At 38.2% G+C, this 20,006-nt stretch overlaps 1 protein-coding gene across 5 annotated transcripts in view; it reads right to left on the minus strand.

Moving 5' to 3' along the window:
- The window catches only part of DOCK4 (dedicator of cytokinesis 4), a 311,504-nt gene that overhangs the window by 64,701 nt on the left and 226,797 nt on the right, over nt 1-20,006 (minus strand). For all 5 annotated transcript variants that reach the window (XM_089524305.1, XM_089524307.1, XM_089524306.1 and 2 more), the window contains exons 27-32: nt 19,170-19,264; nt 14,590-14,665; nt 12,879-12,979; nt 10,940-10,998; nt 9,514-9,662; nt 3,682-3,767 (exon numbers count right to left, since the gene is read on the minus strand). In XM_089524305.1, coding sequence (XP_089380431.1) covers nt 3,682-3,767; nt 9,514-9,662; nt 10,940-10,998; nt 12,879-12,979; nt 14,590-14,665; nt 19,170-19,264 — 566 coding nt within the window. The remainder of the gene's footprint in view (nt 1-3,681; nt 3,768-9,513; nt 9,663-10,939; nt 10,999-12,878; nt 12,980-14,589; nt 14,666-19,169; nt 19,265-20,006) is intronic.

The raw sequence follows: 20,006 nt of genomic DNA on the forward strand, positions 1-20,006 counted from the left end.
CTTTACACAAAGTACTGTTTTTAAATGTAAAAACTATTCAATTTTTTTTAAAAGTGAGGCCTGAAATGATTTTAACAAATTATCAAAATCTGTAAAAAAAAAAAAATCTTGTAATTTTTCCCAGCAGAGAGAAAGTTTTGAACCTTTTCATTCTTCTGCACAAGAACTAAATAGATAGTGAACAATGGGATAAAAAGCAGCAATTTTCACCAAAAAGAAATTCTTGGACATGGTACTAATTATGCCCAGAAGAAAGGCAAACAAATGTACAATGGCAAGAACAACAAGAAGCATGTGGAATAGTAATTCAAAAAGGAGGGTCTATTTCCCTAAGGGCCTTTAAAATACTATATAGAAATTGGCTGGCAATACTGTATAAAAATTGACACAGTCAATTATATTTGTTACTGCTGTTGTGTGCCTTCAAATCGTTTCCAACTTATGATGACCCTAAGGTTCACCATAAAGTGAAACTATCATGGGGTTTTCTAGGCAAGATTTGTTCAGAGGAGATTTGCCATTGCCTTTCTCTGAAGCTGAGAGAATGTGACTTGTCCAAGGTAACCCAGTGGGTGTCATGGCTAGGAATCAAACCCTGGTCTTCAGAGTCGTAGCCCAGCATGAAATCACTATGTCAGGCTGGATCTCTAGTCAATTATATAGTTCCTGCAATAAATTCAGAAACATCTTTAGGAAGTCCTTAGTAGATATTCAAATATCTATTGATAGCAGCAAATTATAAGGGTTCTTTTCTTTGCCAAATTTAGAGCCATTTGAGTATTTCAATAAATCATATTTCTCAGTGTGCACAGCACTTGTATTTGGAACCACATGCTGTAGTTCTGTTTTTAATAAATAACTATCTGCCTATTTGCATTGTATAATTTATGTAAGGTGGGGAGGGGAAAGTTAGCTTACAGTTGTAAACCTCTTAGACACTGCTTAGGCGGTATGAAGTGGTATATAAAGGAAGCTTGTTTGTTTGTTTGTTTACAAAAAGGCTGCCCCACTCAGCATCACATGAACTTGAATCTAAAGATGGTCTGGGCAGTTCTTTCTAGGTTACAGAAAATTCCTGAGAGAACTATTTTAAAATGGAATATTTATATGAAGGAAAAAAAGGCTTTAAAAACACAAAGCAAATATTTGCAGTTCAAAATACTCTAATCTAATAATGAATGGCAACATTTAAAATACTCATGTACTTCTACTGTTTTTTTTTTATGCCAGGGCAGCATTGTTTTTAAATGTCCATGTTTCAATTTAAAAAGTGGTAAAGTGGAACAATACCAATAACTGGCCTGTGCAAGTAATAAACCCTACACTCCTATATTTTAGTACCAATCTAGAGAGACACCTCTATTTCAAGCAAGATATATCTGTGACCTTTCAGGCCTCCCTAGATGACAACTGCCAGAAGATTGATAGCTGCAATTTTATGGGATATTTCATTGCAACAGAATAAGTAGCAGCATGCCCCAACCTTAATGTTTTAAAATAAAAATGGAAGATGACATCTGTGATTTGTTTCTGAAATCACTAAGTTCCTCTAGTGCTTATGAACTGCTTCAAAAAGAACTGTACCAGGGAAATGGAGAAAGTAGTAGGGCTATACTATACTCTCAAATTAGCCTTATTTGACAAAGACAGCCCCAATTAATTCTCTGTTGTCCCACTGTTTGAGCTGATTTTGAAATGTCCCAGTGTTTCTCTCTTCTGTCCCTTGTCTTCAGACTACAGTGGACCCTGTCCATACATTGGGGTTCAATTCCAGGTTCACCCCGTGGATTATATAAAAGAAAAGTGTGTTGTCACCCCCTCCATATTATTCAATAGTGGCAAAAGCATATGCATGTGTCAGACTTTTTTTTAAAAATCTTTTTAAAAACTTAGTTCTAAACCCAGTGTTCAGAGCTGGGGTTTGTGGGATTGAATTTGTTGCTTCTCTCTTTCTCCCTCATACAAATTCATACATACTGTATGAAATCAATGCAAAGTGCATTTTGTTAAGGATTGGTTAGATTACACATGTATCATAGGAAAAATATGAACTAGATCAGTGGTTCTCAAACCCTGGTTTTAGACTTCAACTCCCAGAGGTCTCAAATAATAAGGCTAATCTTCAGGAATTCTGGAAAATGAAGCCTCAAACACCTGGAGGATCAGAGTTTGAGACCCACTAACCTAGAGCAAAGTAGAGGACAAATGAACTGTTCTTTGCTTTAGAGAAGAAGATGTTTTAAGGGAAAGTAGCCTCTTTGGCTTCCCCTCTCAAAGTTTTTGTCTTTGGGGCCTTGAAAGCAAACTTGAGATTTAAATTACCATGGATTTTGTGCAGTTTACAAAAACTAGCTTATTCATTGGCTTATAAAACCACCTTCCTATCCTGGGAACTGCTGCGTTGTACATGAAGATACTTCGATGGCCCCTAGCCTCCTTTGTCTGATTGACATTTACTTGAGTCAAAGCATCTGTTTCTATTTCTGCCATAATATCTTTAAATACAGTCAGCCCTTGGTATCCATGCTGGATGCCCCCCCATGGATACCAACGTCCACAGACACTCAAATTTCGTTGTCCTCAGTGGTGGCGCATACACATGGCCATTCCACCATTAAGAAAAATGGGACTTCAATGGTGGCGCGTGCATGTAGCCACGCTGCCATTAGGGGCAGCCCCCATTGTTCTGAGTGGTGGAGAGTGCATACAGCCGTACTGCCACTGGGGACAATGGGGGCTTGCTGTGTGCAGATGCTTGAATGAGTGGATGGCAAGTCTGCAGATAGCAAGGGATGACTGTATTACAAATCATGATGATTTGGGTGGTCTTTAAGAAAAATAAAAACAAACTCAAATACTTTGAGGAACAAGGGAAATAAAAACAAGCTCAAGTACAGTACTTTGTTTTATTAGATAAGCTTTCTGAAGTACTCTTCTTAATTTCTTTCTGATTAACTCTTTTGAGAATAGATTATACAAGGCACATCTTTGGATTAGTCTAGATGTATCACAGACTCATTTCGAGTGGAAAACTGAAATTAAATCAATATTTGGGAGACTAAAAATTATGGGCACAAGCCAATCCACAAACAGTCCTTTTAATCCCAATTATTTCACTCTTCCTAACTCTTCAGTTGAAATAAAATTGCTTTGTGCATCCATTCTTTCTATTATACCAAGGTTTGAATAACTGTATTTCAGTTCATTTCTATGATTTCAGAGCATTACAACCATTAGTCTATATTCTATGGTGGTATGCTTAAATACTTTCAATATATAATTTCTAGGTCAGAAAACTGAACAAAAATTAAAATCCAATTTATCTATAACTATTTCACTGTGAAATGCCTTCCCAAAGGTGATGAATGTAAAAACAAAACAAAACATAAAAAATACAGGCTATTGTTTGAAATCTAGTTTAAGCATTTCTATTTCCAGCTTTCCCTGATTATACAATTAAATGAATGAGAAAAGAACTAGCTCTCACATAGTACAACATCCCCCTACAGTAGATCTTAATAATTAATGACACAAGATTTGTTCACTTATTTGTTCACTCATCCTGATAAAGATAATGAAAGATAGGAACTATCACCTTCATAGCAGTCAACTACAACTCCAGTAGCTCTGCACAGAAAAATAATTCTCCAAGCTGACTTTTAAAGCACATGTACTACTCACATACTATTGAAGAGTTCCCGGTATGTTTCATCACCTTTTCCTTCTGACATCAAGCTATCCAATTTGTCAATCAATTTTGCTTCTACCTGTAAGGAACATGTGTACATATATAAGGTGTTCAGTGGTATAAATCAATTTCTTGATCAAAATACTGGGGACATGTTCTCTGCCGTACTAAATGAAGAATGTAAGCTTTGCCACATTGTTCACTCTCTCTACTTTGAAAGGCAGTAACCATTTTATATATGATACGTCTATGCTGATTTAAATGGAATATTATGCTTTTAAGCTACAGGCTTTTGTTATTACTACAAGGCAGCTATTACAGAGCCAAATAAAAGCAGTGGTCTTAACTCCTCTGTCTGAAAATCCCATCCCAAGGCTGGAAATAAAAGGCATAATATAATTCTTAGCACAAAAGCACCATTTCCCACCTTCCTTTCCTCATCAAATCTCTATATGAACATTATGTTGATATGTGTTTCTTCCATGCTGCTTGATGGTCAAATACCCAAACCTACTCTGTCTCCAACTGAATTTGGACAAGTGAGAAAATGTACTTAATTTTCATTCCAGCAAACAAGAGCAGTTGAGGAGTATGAGTTCCATGGCTAATGCTCATTGCTTAAACACAATTAGGGTTACATTTTGTTATCAAGAAATTCTAACAAGGTGGTTCTGTGTAGTTAATATTGCATGGGAAAATTGTCTCCTGTGAAGTAATAGAGATAATTAGTGAATGAAAAATTAAAGGGAAGGCCTGCTGTACAGTTAATAAAGAATGAATGATAGCTGATATCTTTAATAAGAATGCATAATGCAGAGAGAAATCATAATGTCTTTACACTGCTTATATGAGAATTGTTTCTTTGCTTTAACACTCATATAACTGACAATTTATGGTAGCCTGTTTATTTTACATTCACTGGTCCACTTTCATGCCTCTGTTTTCCCCCTCAGATATTTATGTGAATTCTGCTCCTGTTATTTTGCCATTTCACCTCACTAATTCAAATGCTTTTGCTTTGCTTCATTGGCAGCAGCAGGAAAGGGAACATAGAAAAATGGCTTGAAGCGACACCAAGAAGCAGAATACAAATCTGCAATAGCAGATGGTGTATTTAATACTTCCTTACTTGGCATGTCTAAGGCTGCTTCAGTAACAGGGGGGGGGGGGGGAGATTCAGACTATGGCATGACTTGGCATGCCAAAAGGGTCACCTTCTAGAAATATGAATCTTAAAGTATGTTAATGATCATGACAGACCTTTGTCTTCACAACTGTGTTCCCATTAGTACAATTCTTAAGCTACATTCCTTACAACTAAGCATTTCAAAATGAGCCTTTTGGAAGAATTATTGTTTCAAGCAAGTTAAACCACTGTTTATCTTCTGTTGAGGGATATTATTTTCTTATTTCAATTGCTTTCTCAGATGTGACCATGCTAGTGAGGTGATATAACTATGAAAGCATGCTGAAAAGTTTTTGGCCCAACAATCTGAACATAATTTTGTTACCCTAGCTTGAAGTAGTGTTCTTTTGTATTGTAAACTGCCAATATGCAGAACTGAAGCACTAGTTCCTGATATTTTTCAGATCATTAATGGCAACAAGAAGTGTGGATAAGTGTGGAATTTTCAAGTGCTGAACTTCAGGATGTCATGAAGTTCTTCCTGCAGAAGAAAACTCCAAATGAAATCCATGAGTGTATGTATGATGCAAACACTGACTGACAAGTGATTGCCATACTCAGCTGTGAAGAAGTGCTATGCCAACTTTCAGCATGAGGATTTTAAAACCAAAGAGGCAGCAAAGATGCAACTATTGGGCGTGTTCATGACCTGATTTTGGCAGATCATCAAATCTCAGATACAATTGCTGAGGTATTAAAGATATCCTAGGAATGTGTTGGATTTATAGTTCATGAGTAGATGGCTATGCAGAAGTGGTCAGTCAGGTGGGTGCCAAAATGTCTGAATTCTGACTAGAAACACAGATTTTGCAACATTTGATCCACTGATAATTTTCTTCGAACTCCTCATCACTGTTGATTAAGCATGGTTACATCACTATGACCCAGAGGCCAAACAATAGTTCTTGCAGTGACAGGATGGCTGAAGAAATTCAAGACTCAAAGCTCAATAGGAAAAGGTCATGGCCATAGTTTTTTGGGATAAGGAGTGTAATTGAATGCTTTACTATCTCCAGAAGGGCCAAACAGTTAATGCAGAATAGTACTCGAAGGTCCAAAACACAGTTTGAGACTGCTTTAACTGTCCTGGCTCAGTGCTAGGGAATCCTGGGAATTATAGATCATTGTGGCACTAGAGCTCTCTGACGGCTAAATCAGAGAAGGCTAAATCTATCACAAAACTACAGTTCCAGAATCCCTAGCATTGGGCTAGGGCAATTAAAATGGTCTCAAACTGGGTTATTTCTGCAGTGTGTTTTGGACCTAACTTGCTGTGCCTATTAAAGGAGGCACTGAAGGAAAAATGGCTAGCTGGCAATGGATATTTTGAAGAATTTTGGGTTTGAATGCAAATAACATCCACCCTATTTATCAGACCCCACTCCCTCTATTTCCTGCTTCCAAACCTTAAAAAGAGTTTGAAAGGAAGGAAATTTTTGATTGAGTCAGAGGTGATAGCAGCACCAGAGCAGTATTTCAGTGACCAGACATCAGATTATTTTTATTTTATTTTGGGGAGAAGGGTTAAAGAAACTTTAGAAATAATGTGTCAAGTGAGTTGAACTTTGGGGTGAATAGAATGTAAGGCGGGTTACAGACCACCCGTTTGGGGCGGCCTGCACCTGTCCCTTTCCCCGCTGTATTGGGACCTCAGCTGCCAGACTGGCAGCCTCTGAGGCCCCAATCCGCCACTTTGCAGGCTGCGAGGAAGCGGCAAAAGGCCGCTTCCCCACAGCCTGGAAAGGGGTGTCCTTGGGGCTTCAAGCCCCAAGGACACCCGGCAACGGCGGGGAGGAGGAGAAAGGGGCCGCTTTGTCCCTTTCTCTTTGCATCGCTGGGCGCAGCCATGTAAAGGCTGTGCCTAGCGACGCAAACTCCAGAAGGAGCTCCGTTTCGGAGCTCCTTCTTGCACCACGGAAAGGGCGCTCTAGGCACCCTCACGCAGCGTAAAGACGTCACGTCCGCGCCGCCTCATTTGGAGGCAGCGTGGTCATGACGTCGTAATGGTGGCGGCTGTGTGGCACGGCTGCCGCCATTTTATATGGACCGGGTCCGTATTAGGGTTGGGACGGACCCAGTCGGTATTTTCAGGCCCGTCTGTAACGGGCCCAAGTTTCATGACTCTAGGTCATTCCCTTACTGGTTGGGCCAAGAACCTTTCAGCATCCCCTTGTATTTTCTGAGAATATATGAAGAGCTGCATAAGGCTAGATGCCTCTTCTGTTCAATATTCTAAGTGTACAGTAGTCAGCCAGTTGCCTATGGGAAGCCTACCAGAAAGACATGAATACAACTGTATCTGTTTCCTGCTTTGGAGTAGCAATAGCAGTAGCATTTACATTTCTGCTTAATATGGAATTCAGCAATTTCTAAGCAGTTTACAATCTGTAAGCCAATTGCCTCCAACAAGCTGGGTACTCATTTTATGGAGTGCAACAGACAAGAAACAGACAAGAAAAAGGCGGTTCTTTTTACCACCTTTGGTGGCAGTGTGAGCTTGTCAAGAAGTTTTGGAAAAATATCCATAAAAATATTGTATGTACCCTGAAGAAGAATGTACCTCTGAATCCTGAATTGTTTTTGTTGAACATTACGGATGGAATTCAGGATAACTTGGTCCAAGACGAGATTAGTACTCTATTATATATGATAACAGCCGCTAGGCTGACCTGGGCAAAATATTGGAAATCTAGTAGAACCCCTACAATAAGGGAATGGGTTGCACAACTGAATGATCTCGCAACTCTGGACATATTATCAATGTCTAAAAATAACAGATCTTCGCAACAATATGAGGACAAATGGGTTAGGATAGCATCACTTTGGGAAAACAATATGTACGATGTATGAACGTCTGTGTATCTATATAAATATTTGCTTCAAAAAAAAAGGGGAAAAAAAGAAACGGCCTTTCACTCCACACAATTATAGCGCTATTATGCCACTTAAATTGGCATGGCTGCATACTATGGAATCCTGGGTTTGTTGTTTGATAAGTCATTGGCGCTCTTGGGCTGGACATTCTGATGGCCTCTCCCTAACGTACAAGTCCCAGCAAGAATCAGAAAAAAATGAAGACTATTCCTTTCAACTGAACTAACAAATATTGGTTGAAAGGAATACAATATCTGTATTATCCTGTTCTGGAAAGATTTCTGCAATTAAAAATATATTTCAAAACAAAGAGATTATCTCTTAAATGTCTTTCTGTGAAGGTAAGCTGTGCCATGGAAGACAGCATATTTCTATTGTGTTACTATAATAAGTCTTAGTATAAAAGCTGCCACTTGTTCTCCAGTTAATTTCCTGCTAGACGAAAGCTTGAGAATATTTAAAGAGAATACTGATGTTGATCTGACTATTGGATAAAACTGGCCTTTGAAACTTTGGGGGCATAGGTGACCAGCATGGCAACTCCTAGAAAATCCTGATAGATTCAGACTGACAGGTATAAGGAAAAGAACCTTCAATCTTCTACAAGTGCTATAAGTGGAGGAACCACACCTGTGTGATAATAATAATACAGAATAAACAGAGGAACTAAAAAATTATTTTTAAAATATTGTATGTTGAAAGACTTTACTTTTTCATCGTATTGTTTCATTTAGGTTTTGTTTGCTAGCTTGTTTGTGTTTTTAAAGCAAGAAATAGAGATTATTGTGGTTTTGCCTCCTGTCTGCTTCCCTTAAGGGAAAGAGAACATAGCTTAGTGGCAAAATACGTGCTTTCCATTTAAGAGCCTCAGGTCAAGGCTTGGAATCTCTAGTTAGAGATGGGGAGAAATTCATTGGGCCTATACATGGCCCAGTTCAAAAATGCTATAGATGATCATTGATGACTCTGCACACACTTCTCCGTATTAGTGTGTGTGTGTGTGTGTGTGGGGGGGGGAATCTTTCACTTTGGAAACCCTGTTTTCATGTACATAAACTCAAAAAGATAATTTGTTACAGGGAAAGTAGGATGGATGGTTACAACTCCCTCAATGAAACACTGACACTTGCTATCGATTCATTCCTAGACAAAATTCAAAGTGCTAGTCATGACCTTTAGAGACCTATACAGCTTAGATCCAACAAACCTAAAAGTGTGTATCTCCCCACAGGAGCTTGCCTGAATGTTAATATCCTCAGAGAGGACTTTCTCTCAGTCTCCCTACCTTCACAGTCATGGTTGGTGAGGACACAGGCTTTGGAATTCTCTACTTTGGGAGATTAGGCTGCCTGCTCCTGCACTCCCTTTCTACCAGCAGGTAAAAATCTATTTGTGGAAACATCTTTGATGAGGTTCTTCTGCATTTTTAATAGTTCTTATAGTTTTAAATGATTTTATATTGGTTTAAACCATTAATTGTTTAGTTTTTTTGGGGTGGGGGGCTTTTTTGTAAAACAAATCTTTTAATACTACTTTTTAATTCATGTATCCTGTTTTGATTCATACATGAGCCACCATGGGTCCCATTTGGGAGAAAGAAGTATACACATTTAATAAATATTTATTTATTTAACAACTGTGGCTAAAACTATTTATTTATTGTTAAAACATGCCAGGAATAAGTTATATATGTCACTGTATGATTGCTATCCTGCGGAAAAATACAATCTGTCTTCTGATTGACAATAAACAAATGAATAAATACCTGTTTAAAGTTGCCACTGCGCCTTTGCTCCCAGTCCATCATATCATGGAAAATAGGAATCATTACATTCCGTAGGTCAGGCTGAGGTATAAGTGTCACTTCTAAAAAAGGACCAATCAGTGCTGGGATGAAATGGACTTTGTGTTCTCCTAAAATGAAAATGAAACCAAAGTGAATGAAACTATCTTCATGAAACTGAGTATTAGAAAACAGTGACTACAGATGTATGAAAAACTGAACCAAGTGTACTCCAGACCTGTGTACTCCAGACCTACAAATTGATCTAGAGCAGTGGTTCTCAACTTTTGATCCTCCATTTGTTTTGGACTTCAGCTAATTGCCCCCAACAATCTGGATACTCATTTTAGCGACCTCAGAAGGATGCAAGCCTGAGTCGAGCCTGAGCCCTTTTGCTAATATTGAACTCACAACTTTAAGGTTTTGAGTGAGTGGCTGCAGCATAGGCATTTAACCGCTGCCCCACCAGTATGCACTTAACACAAAAGGCCAAAATAAAATTCTCAGCAATGTGTAGCTGCCACAGCCTGCTATGGGAATGGCAATCCAATATATCTGAAAGGCAGCAGGGTAGAAAAAGTTGGTATAGATTGGCATGTGTACAATATGGGCATGCATTTAAACATTATATATGGGAATTTATGTGAGTGCAAATAATCAGTGCTATTTCTGGCTCTGCATTGTAGATGGCAGGGGGAGCACTCAGAACAATCAGTATGCTGACTAAAATAATGGTGGCTGGTGGCTTCCATGTCTGCAGGTAGTGAACCTACTCTGAGTAATAGCTAGGAATAGCTATTACCTATCTGGGATAGGTTTGGTATCTTGGATATCTCCTCTATAGATCAAGCTAATAGTCACAGTTGGTTTACAGTCATCCTATCATGAGAGCCACTGACTGCCATTGGACTAGAGCAGAGTTTCTTATCTCTTACTTCCCATATGTTTTGGGTATCAAGTGGCAGGATCCCTGATTTCATCTTCCAGCACGGACCATGCTTGCTAGCCAAAATTTAAAATATACTACAGATTTAAATATCCTGTGGGCACAGGTCCCATCTGATCTTAAAAGCTAACTAGGGTCAGGCCTTGGATACTTGGAAGGGGACTTCCAAGAAATACCAGCTGCTGTAGGCTCTATTCACAGGAAAGCAAAGTCAGACTACTCCTGAATATTCCTTGCCAAAGAAAACACTATGGAATTCATAGGGTTACCGTAATTCAATCGCCAATCTGAAAACATGAATTTTACTTTAAACTATATTAATGATTTAAATGATGATGCTTACCTCTAACATTAGGAAAGTTTTGGAGGAGAAGTATAAACATTCAAGATTTTTTTTTAAAAAAATTCTACAATTAAAGCATACATATGTATTTTAATCCTAAAACATACAAGTAATCTTACCTAAATTTTGCCACATGCTGAATATCTCACATCCCATTGTCACCCGCATATCACCATACCTGTGATATATTTTTTTAAAAAAGTCAAATATTAGTTAGTGGATAACAGCACTTATTACATGTTTGCAATGAAGGCAATTTCTGTTCACATTTAGAAAATGGCAATTTGTAATGTAGGTGAAAAATAATTCTAGCCCAAGAAGAGTGCAAGTAGAAGTATTTTGGGTAGCGGAGAAAGGGAAAAGGAGATCTTAGAGCAGTGGTGGCGAACCTATGAACACATGCCAGAAGTGGCACTCAGAGCCCTCTTTGTGGGCATATGCACCATCTTCCCGGCACAGAGTTTGCTAGGAAGCCAGAGAGGTGTGACACTTTGCAATAAGTAAGTGGGTTTGGGTACTTGGTCTCTAAAAGATTTGCCATCACTGTCCTAGAGCTTCTGTAGCAGGGAAGAGGAGAAAGAATAAGTCTCATTCAGGAAAGGGAGTAAAGAAGCAGTGAATATATGATCCAACGAATGGTAAGAACATTTTCTTTGAAAAAAATTTTTTTTAATCTTGACACTTGTGATAACTCATTACAATGGTGTGGAACAGACTCGCCCCTTTCCCCGGAGAATTGTGGCCAGAACAGCCATACTGGCAGCCCAGAAGCCACAATCCGGCGCTTCTCCAGACCACGGAGAAGCAGCAAAATGCTGCTTCCTTGTGGCCTGGAAAAAGAGAGTCCTTGGGGCTTCATGCCCCTGGACACCCCGGGAGTTAGAGCCAGGGGAGAAAGGGGCCACTTTCTCCCTGGTGTCATTCCCGCAGCTGTTTGGTGGCTGCGGGAACAAGGCGTGCCAAAAGAAGGAGCTCCATTTTGGAGCTCCTTCGCACGCCGTGCCCAGGCTGCCCTAAGAGGCCTGGGGCAGTGCGAAGAAGTCACACCTGCACTGTGCCATTTGGACACAGTGTGGCTGTGACATCATAATGGCGGCACCCATGTACACAGGGTGCCGCCATTATGCCGCTGGCAGCATGTATTAGGGTTAGGGAGTGTGTACATGGTACGCGCTCGCTAACCCTACTACTGGCACTGGTAAGCCACTTTTTGGCAGTCTGTATGCGCCTATAATTTATTTACAAGACTATATATACAAAATGAAAGAAATAAAATTGCTACTGACTAATATTCCTTTCAACAATAAGACGATTGATTTATTACATTTTGCTAATATCAAATTCCTCATTCAATTACTATACACATGCTATGTAGCTGTGAGACTAGTCCAGCATTATGGATGGAACTCAAGGTAGAAACAAAACTGTGTGGGAGAGAATGTTAGAGGTATCTGAATTTGTCCTTCATGTCTTCCCTTGAAGCTTGCATTTTGCTAGAGAAGCAAGCCAATATTCAGTTTGAAAAGTAGCTTATGTCTTCAGCTGGAAGAATCAATGTAGCAAACCCCAAAATGAAAATACAAACTGCATAAATTGTTCTTTGCCACTGGCAGTCACTCATTCCTTCTTTGAATCTTGAGTAATTCCTCCCTACACATAATCTCCATTAATTTAAATAAGATGGAATCAAGATGATTTAGAACTAAATTAGGCCAGACAATTCATTGAAAGATTATGCAGCATGTTTATAAAATTACCCAAATATGCCAGGTTGTTTGCTAACACAAGTCAGTTCTTTCACATGGTTAAATGACTTGTGTTAGCAAACAACAAATAGTTTAAACAGTAATACATCGGCTACTAATAATTCACTTTTTGTGACTAGTTCTCCATCAATATTTAAATAACTTCTCTTTTGACCTAGCAAAAACTAAGCTAAATCATCACAGAATGCTCTTCTCTAGAATTCATTTTCTCAGTAATACTTTGTACAGAAAGAATATATGCTTCAAGTGTTGGATGCTTTCTAGTATTATGGGAGTCAGTGACAATACTTACTTTTCCAATACCTTTTTTTTCTTGGAAGGTGTGAACATTTCTAATTGCAGACATAACTGGTTTATAAAAATGACAGCAAGGTAAAAGTAGGAATCCCAAATCTAAAAGTAAATGAAATCAGATAATTATCCTTCTTTACAGAGACACTATTAATAAACAGACAATGTAGTTACTGATTTTCTGAGTAAAAAGGAGTTTTCTATTAAACAAAATTACAATTGCTGTACCTTTGGGTATATGTTATTGCCAGTCTGAAAACAATCTGATACTGTCAAGGTAATTATTTGTTAAAATCAATAGAGCTTTTTTTTTTTAACTTGGGCTGATAATGGCACACACACAACTGTTCCCATATGAAACTTTAAGATATTAGTGCAGGGGGAAGAATTAGAATCCTTATTAGTAATGGAAGTCAACCATCATTGTGGTTTAACTCAACAGAGAGTGATTCATAATGCCAGGGTTTATGATATGAAGGATGAGGGTCAGGTCTCTGTACAACTCCTTCACTCTTCCTCTAATTCCCTTCTTCATGAACTAGCTATAGTGATTCAGTTGTGGTTAAACTGTGACACAGCATTCCCTTTTATCCATATTATATGAGAAAATAAACATGAGACTGCAATCTTAAACTCTGGGCCAAAATAGACTGGCAAAACATGGCAGCTTCAGGGTGGTGTGGGGGCATGCCCCCAAGCCAGTGTCATGCCACTTCGCTGACCACACAGTGGGCAGTGTCATGGTGTTTCTGTGGTGTGGCATTTAAATGTGTTGCGCCACAGAAATGCCAAAAAGCTGGCGCTGCGGTGACAAAGACATCTTTTCCTGGTGCTAAAAGGAGTGGCTTTCTGCCACTTCTTTTTGCACTGGGAAAATGCTGGGTTGGGGGTGTGGCATGAGGTTGCCGCAGCCTCAACCCGGTGACCAAAGGCACAATGTTAAGCTGCCCACTTACGGCTGTCTGTTTCGACCCTCAGTCATTAAGAAGTAAGGACTCCCTCCAACTGAGCACAACTGGGCTTCATTCTGAGTGGAATGACATTGGGTTAAATAGTTAAGGATAATTTATTCATCTCTACATGTGCTGTTTAAATATTAACCAATTTATTATGATTTGAGGTATAATGGACAAAATCCTACTTTGTCTTTCAGTAGCAAAGCAACCTAAAGAGGAAGCATAAAAATATGTATCTCCTTGAAACATGTGTTCTGCTCGAAATTATAAAAATAAATGCAGTCCTCTATACTGAGCTCCAGTGGGGCTATGATTAGCTATGGCACAAGAAGTCCCAAACTGTTTAAAGCATTGCTGATTTAGGAAGCGTCTCTAGAGTTAAATGAGTTCCACTGCAATGCCCTCTCAATTATGAGACAATCAATGCAGGCCTCATTTGAACCAGATAGTTTGGCTAGAGGTACATAGTTCTATCTGTATGGCAATGGAATTGAACATCTGCTGCTTCAAAACAAAGCAGGGCAACCCTCTTGTTCTTATTGCTGTAATGCTGTGGCAGTGCCATTGCTGATATAAAGTCTACAGCAAAGTGATAAAACTGTAAGCGCAATCAACCCTCTGCAATCACAAATTAACCACACGACAGTATAAAAGATGCAGGTATAAATACCACATGGCAGAATGGAAGATACAGATACAGTATAGAGATTTCAGAGACTGCAATCTCCATAATGCAAGCCAATTATTACTACTTACCTTGTAATCAAAGCTCTCATTTAAAAAGTTTTTACGAAGGGCATCCGAAAGGTATAACACTGTTGTAATAATAACACTATTAAAAGAGCAAAAGAATTACACAGTTAAATCTGGACAGTGACTAAAATAAAGAAATCTATACATTATGTGAGGTGATGTTCTTTTCTTCTTTTTTGTTTGAAAAACATTTGTTCAGTCAAGAAAACCAACTGCAGAGTGCAAGATGAATGCTACATAATAAAATCCTTAATATCTTGTGGAACAATTTACCAGCTGCTGCAATATATATTTTGCTTCTAGCTCTGTTGGTGTGAAGCGTGATATATGCTGATTAATACATCTCTTCACCTCACTGAATTTATGAACTAAAATAATGAAATAAAGCTATTAATTATATATCTGTATACCTGTATCTGTATATATCTGTAAATGCTTTGTTTATCTGTTCTAAATCCAGACTTCCCAGATGTCAGGGCCTGGCCCCAAATCTCAGGACTTGGAAACCACTCAGGATGAGGGGGAGGGAGCTCATGCTGAGAATGCTGCCTTAAATATGTGTATGTCTGTCTGTCCTCATTTATTAGCATGGATATTTTTGATCTGAATGGTGTCCTCTGGGCAGCTGTAGTAGGTACCTATTGTGACATCACAGACGATCTAAGGTTTTGGCCTTAAAATCTCAGGTTCTGAGAGTGTATTGACCTGATAACTCTATCCAACTTAACCAAAGTTGTTTCCCAAAAATTAATATGCTCACTCCACAAATCCAGGAATAATTATTTGTAATTTTTAACAAAAGCATGATCCTAAACTTTAATTTACTATTTAAGGTTGGATTCAGATTTAGAACTGGTCGATGTGGACTTCTCCACTGCCCCTTCAGCAACTCAAAATGATACATAGAATGAACTTATTCTACAGAATGAGGTAGGCAATAGTGTAGGGAAAAGAAGAGGTCCACAAACAATGCTAGATTTGCTCCCAAGCTGAACAAGTTGTGCTTTAGATTTGAAAATTTCAGAACCAAATGTCATGTTTTACATGCTTAATAATCCTTTATTTAATGCTATGAGGGCTTTTCAACATGGCATAGTTTGGGTATTGGCAGATCTTAATCTAGTCCTGTCCATGAAGTAAACCCAGCCAAGCTGAAAGAACAGGTTTACCTCAGAGGTAAGGGCTTGCCCTCAGTGATAGATTGCATGCTTTGTATGCAGAATGTTCCAGGTTCAGCCCCTGACATCTCAAGACAGGTCTCTTACCTGAATCACTGGATAACCACTGCCAGTTTTTGTTGACAATATTAGGTTATTGGTTCAAACATGGAACAATGTTCTGATTCAATGTAACACAACTACCTAAAAATCTAAGCTGAAATATATTCCATCTCTAATTCACATATCCAAATTCATTTTGGACCATCTCACCCCCCTCCCCACCCCACATTAAGCCTCTGAGCTGTTATTTCTTTCTTGAAACCTAAGCTGGATAATTTGACATTCTGTGGCACATGCTCAAAATGCACCGCAAACAAAATTCCCCATGTTTTTTTCATATGTTTCAAATTCCAGAATCTGTTAAGAAATATGCTTTGCTTAAGCACAGGAAAATAAATTGGACTTTCTTGTAGCATTACTGGACGGATTAATAAAGGTACCAAAAAATGCAATATTGCAACAAATGAAGAATGAGACACAGTAGTATGTGGACTGTTCCCACAGCAATCACCATATCATGGTCATCTTCCAAAACTCTGGGTAAAGGTATATATGGATACATATGGATGCCTCTGAATATGAATCTTTTGAAATCTTAGATCCTATCACAGCAGCTAAACCACAAAAATCATGGTCTTCCTTATTTAGATGTTGCCCATATTTTTTAAAAAAAGATTTGGTCACAACCATACAACATGGACGTAAGCCAACATCTCTTATTAAACTGTCACTACAATTGGGCTTTACTTACCCAGAATTCAAAATCCAAAATACTACAAAAATCAAAACTTTGTTCATGGGTTGCTGACATAGTGACACCTTTGCTTTCTGGTCGTTCAATGTACACAAACTTGTTTTATTCACAAATTTATTAAAAATATTGTGTATAAAATCTTCAGGCTATGTGTATTAGGTTTATATGAAACATAAATGAATTTTGTTTACACTTGGGCCCCATCTGCAAGATATCTCATTAACTGGGTATATGTAAATACAGGTATTCCAAATCCAAAATATGAAACAATTCTGGTCCAAAGCATTTTGAATAAGGGATGATCAACCTGTACCAGTTTCAATATTCTTCCAGTAATGCCAAACAAGTAGACAGTGTACTCTTTATTAATTTGAGGCTGGGGCTACCCAGTTGGGAAGCTGGTGTGCTTTGAGCAGATTTCAAGGATTCCTAAGCTCAGGTATGTCGTGTTATCAATGGTCTCTCTCTCTCTCTCTCCCCTCCTCCCATGTACACAAAGATTGAGAGAAAGAGACAGAACTATGTATATAAGACCATGTTCTATAACTCCATACACAAGACAACAAGCTTAATTAAGATTACGCACATATATTTAACATCCATAAAATAAATTAGTTTAATTAATTTGATTTGCATGCATGTAGTTGTGCACAAGTTTGTATTTAGGGACACAACAAACTACCTTACACTGAATCAATCCACTGGCCCAACTATCCCAATACTGTCAATTCTGACTGGCAGCAACTCTTCAGGGCTTTAGGCAGAATTCTATCTGAGATCCACCTAAATATGTGGCAATGGGAGAGAAAGAGCACCCAATGGATAGGAAGGGAAAAAAACCCACAGTGAGGACTAAAGGATTTCTAAGCTGTGAAAATGTAGGTATCTCTGTGAATCCTAATTTGTCAGGTTCTAAAGAAGATTTTATGTTAGAAGAAGAGGAGGAGGACACCAATGGCTGGTTTTCAAAAATTCCATCATTTTTTTCCCCAATAGTGTGTGTTTAAGAACTAAAAACTCTGCATTATGCATCTTCTTAGATGATGGATGATTTAACTAGCACAGAATACTGCCAATTCATAGCAATCATGTTTTCTTGGCTTTGCTAACCTAGTCACTGATGTCCAATTTCTACTTGTTGGAATGTAATATGCTCCAGGTTGTAAATCACCAGTAGTTCTCTGTCTTCAAAACCAAGAGACAAGTTCCCTTGAGTTACAGCAGACACTGCCATAGTTAACTATAAACTCCTATGTAAGCAAAATATATAGAGTTCTCTTCAAGATTTCATCTTGATTTCAAGATTTCTCTGAGAAAGAAAGTGGGATTTAGGATAGAAAGGGGGAATAGATTTCACTGTGCCTGTGATGATTATTTTCTAAGATGTCATTTCTTTGTCTACAGTTCCTTTTTCATGTTTGTTTCACTTTTTGTAGACTCTTAATCTTATAGCCCACCTTTTTTCCGGAACTGGGAGCCAAGATCTCTTACAACAAGTCTTGCGTTCTTTCTTTATTTGAAATCTACTGAAAATATGCCATTCCCAGCTCTTTTCTTTTCAGTTTCCATCATCAGAGAATGAAGATGACATGCTATACTCTTCCATTACTGTTATCCCTAAATATGGATATTGCCAATTGAAACACTAGATCTGTCCCACTCTCTCCATTGGTTTGCAATGAGGATAAAACCACTCCTTGAATAAGCAGTGCTTCTGGAAGCCTAATTCCTTTATATGGAGAATTGATATTGAAGTCAGCAGTTTCTTACTTCTTCATGTAGGAAGCTTAAATACTCCACCACGTCTCCACCAAGCAGACAGAATAAGCCTCCTGCTCTTCCGATGGATGCTATTTCAGTAACATCCATAGAAACATTGAGTAATTACAAAAAGTATGCAATCTGTATCATGGCATACATACAAAATAAAAATAATAAAAATAATAATACAACAGTTCATTTTCCACATTTACATCCTGACTTTCTCTCAGGATTATAACTCAAGGTAGCTCACAACAGTATAAAAAGACAGATAAAAACACCACCAAAAATTATAATATTGAACTACAGTTGGATTAAAACTGCAACAATAAAAATAACACAGCCCCTAATCCATTAAAAGCCCTTTTCTCAGCCACCAAGAGATTGCTAAAAGCCAATTATTTAAGAATTAAAATAAAATTGTATTTGCCCATTGGTAGAAGTGAGTCCAGCAAACTGAAAGAAGGCCTTCTTCTTGCAGTCCCAGTCCACAAATAGGCTGCTGAGCATGGTGGGACTGAGAGAACCGTTTTCTTTGGGAATCATAAAATATGGGCATGCTTATATGGTTTGTGAGATATCTAGGACCTCAGTTGCGTTCTGTCAAGCTGCAAGCATGCTGCAAAGATAGATCTTTTATCTCCATAACCATCAATTTTAGCATGTACAGATGAAACCATACAAACAGAAATGCTTCAATTATTTCACTATCTTTATGTTTTAAAGCTGCAGCCCCATGCTAACAAATGCCATCTACTAGAGTTGTATAGTACATCAAATGATTAGTGTTCATCCCCAACAACGCTGGTTCTATGATTATAATTTTAATTATGTTCAAGTAGTCTTACTTGTTAGCAACTAAACGCATCACTGTCCAATCTTTTGGGAACATCTCTGGTCGTATTAATATGCGAAAGACAGTAAAGATCTGTAACAAGAAATCCTAGAAAAAAGAAAAAAAGAATATTCCTTAGACAAGAGGTGAAATGCAATAAATTGTTTTAGCAACAAAATTATAACACTTGCAATTAAAAAGGAAACCAGTTTGTCTAATGTCTTCTTTAAAACACATATTGTGTTTAGTTTCTCAAGAAAATTCAACAGAAAAATGTCAACATGATTTAACATCTTTTAAAGTGAGATGTAGAAGGTTGAGCATGTTGTCAAAAAAATCCTGTGATACAAACTAAATGCCATTCAATCAAGCATATCTTTATACAACACATCAGAATTTTTCACACTTCAGAGGGTAATACATAGGTGGATTGTTATCCTGACAAACACATTTATTTTTAAACTAATCAAGCTGTATAAAAAGAAATGCTTAAAATAGGGTTTAGGCTGTGAGATTAATTTCTACTGGATCTGGCTACCACAGATACCTGGCTCTCTGCAACACAATGTAGGGAAGCAAAACACACACAGTGCATAGGGAGACTTCAGCTTCCCCATAATTTCCACAAAACTGCAAGCTGCAGAATAGGCCCAGCATTCTCCTTATTGCTTAGTCCTTCAAAAGAAGAGTGGCAGCTGAACAGACTTTCACTGACTCATTTGTTACTTTACTGATCTTCCCATTGGGGATAAGCTTGATTGACTTCCAGAGGGACTCTGCATCTCCCATAACATTGTATTCAACCATGTAAGCCATTTGCAGTCTGAAGTGTCGTAGTCCAAATACATGT

This window comes from Sceloporus occidentalis, unplaced genomic scaffold (genome assembly GCF_023333645.1).
Source record: "Sceloporus occidentalis isolate IW3139 unplaced genomic scaffold, rSceOcc1.0.p SCAF_5, whole genome shotgun sequence".
Lineage (NCBI taxonomy): Eukaryota > Metazoa > Chordata > Lepidosauria > Squamata > Phrynosomatidae > Sceloporus > Sceloporus occidentalis.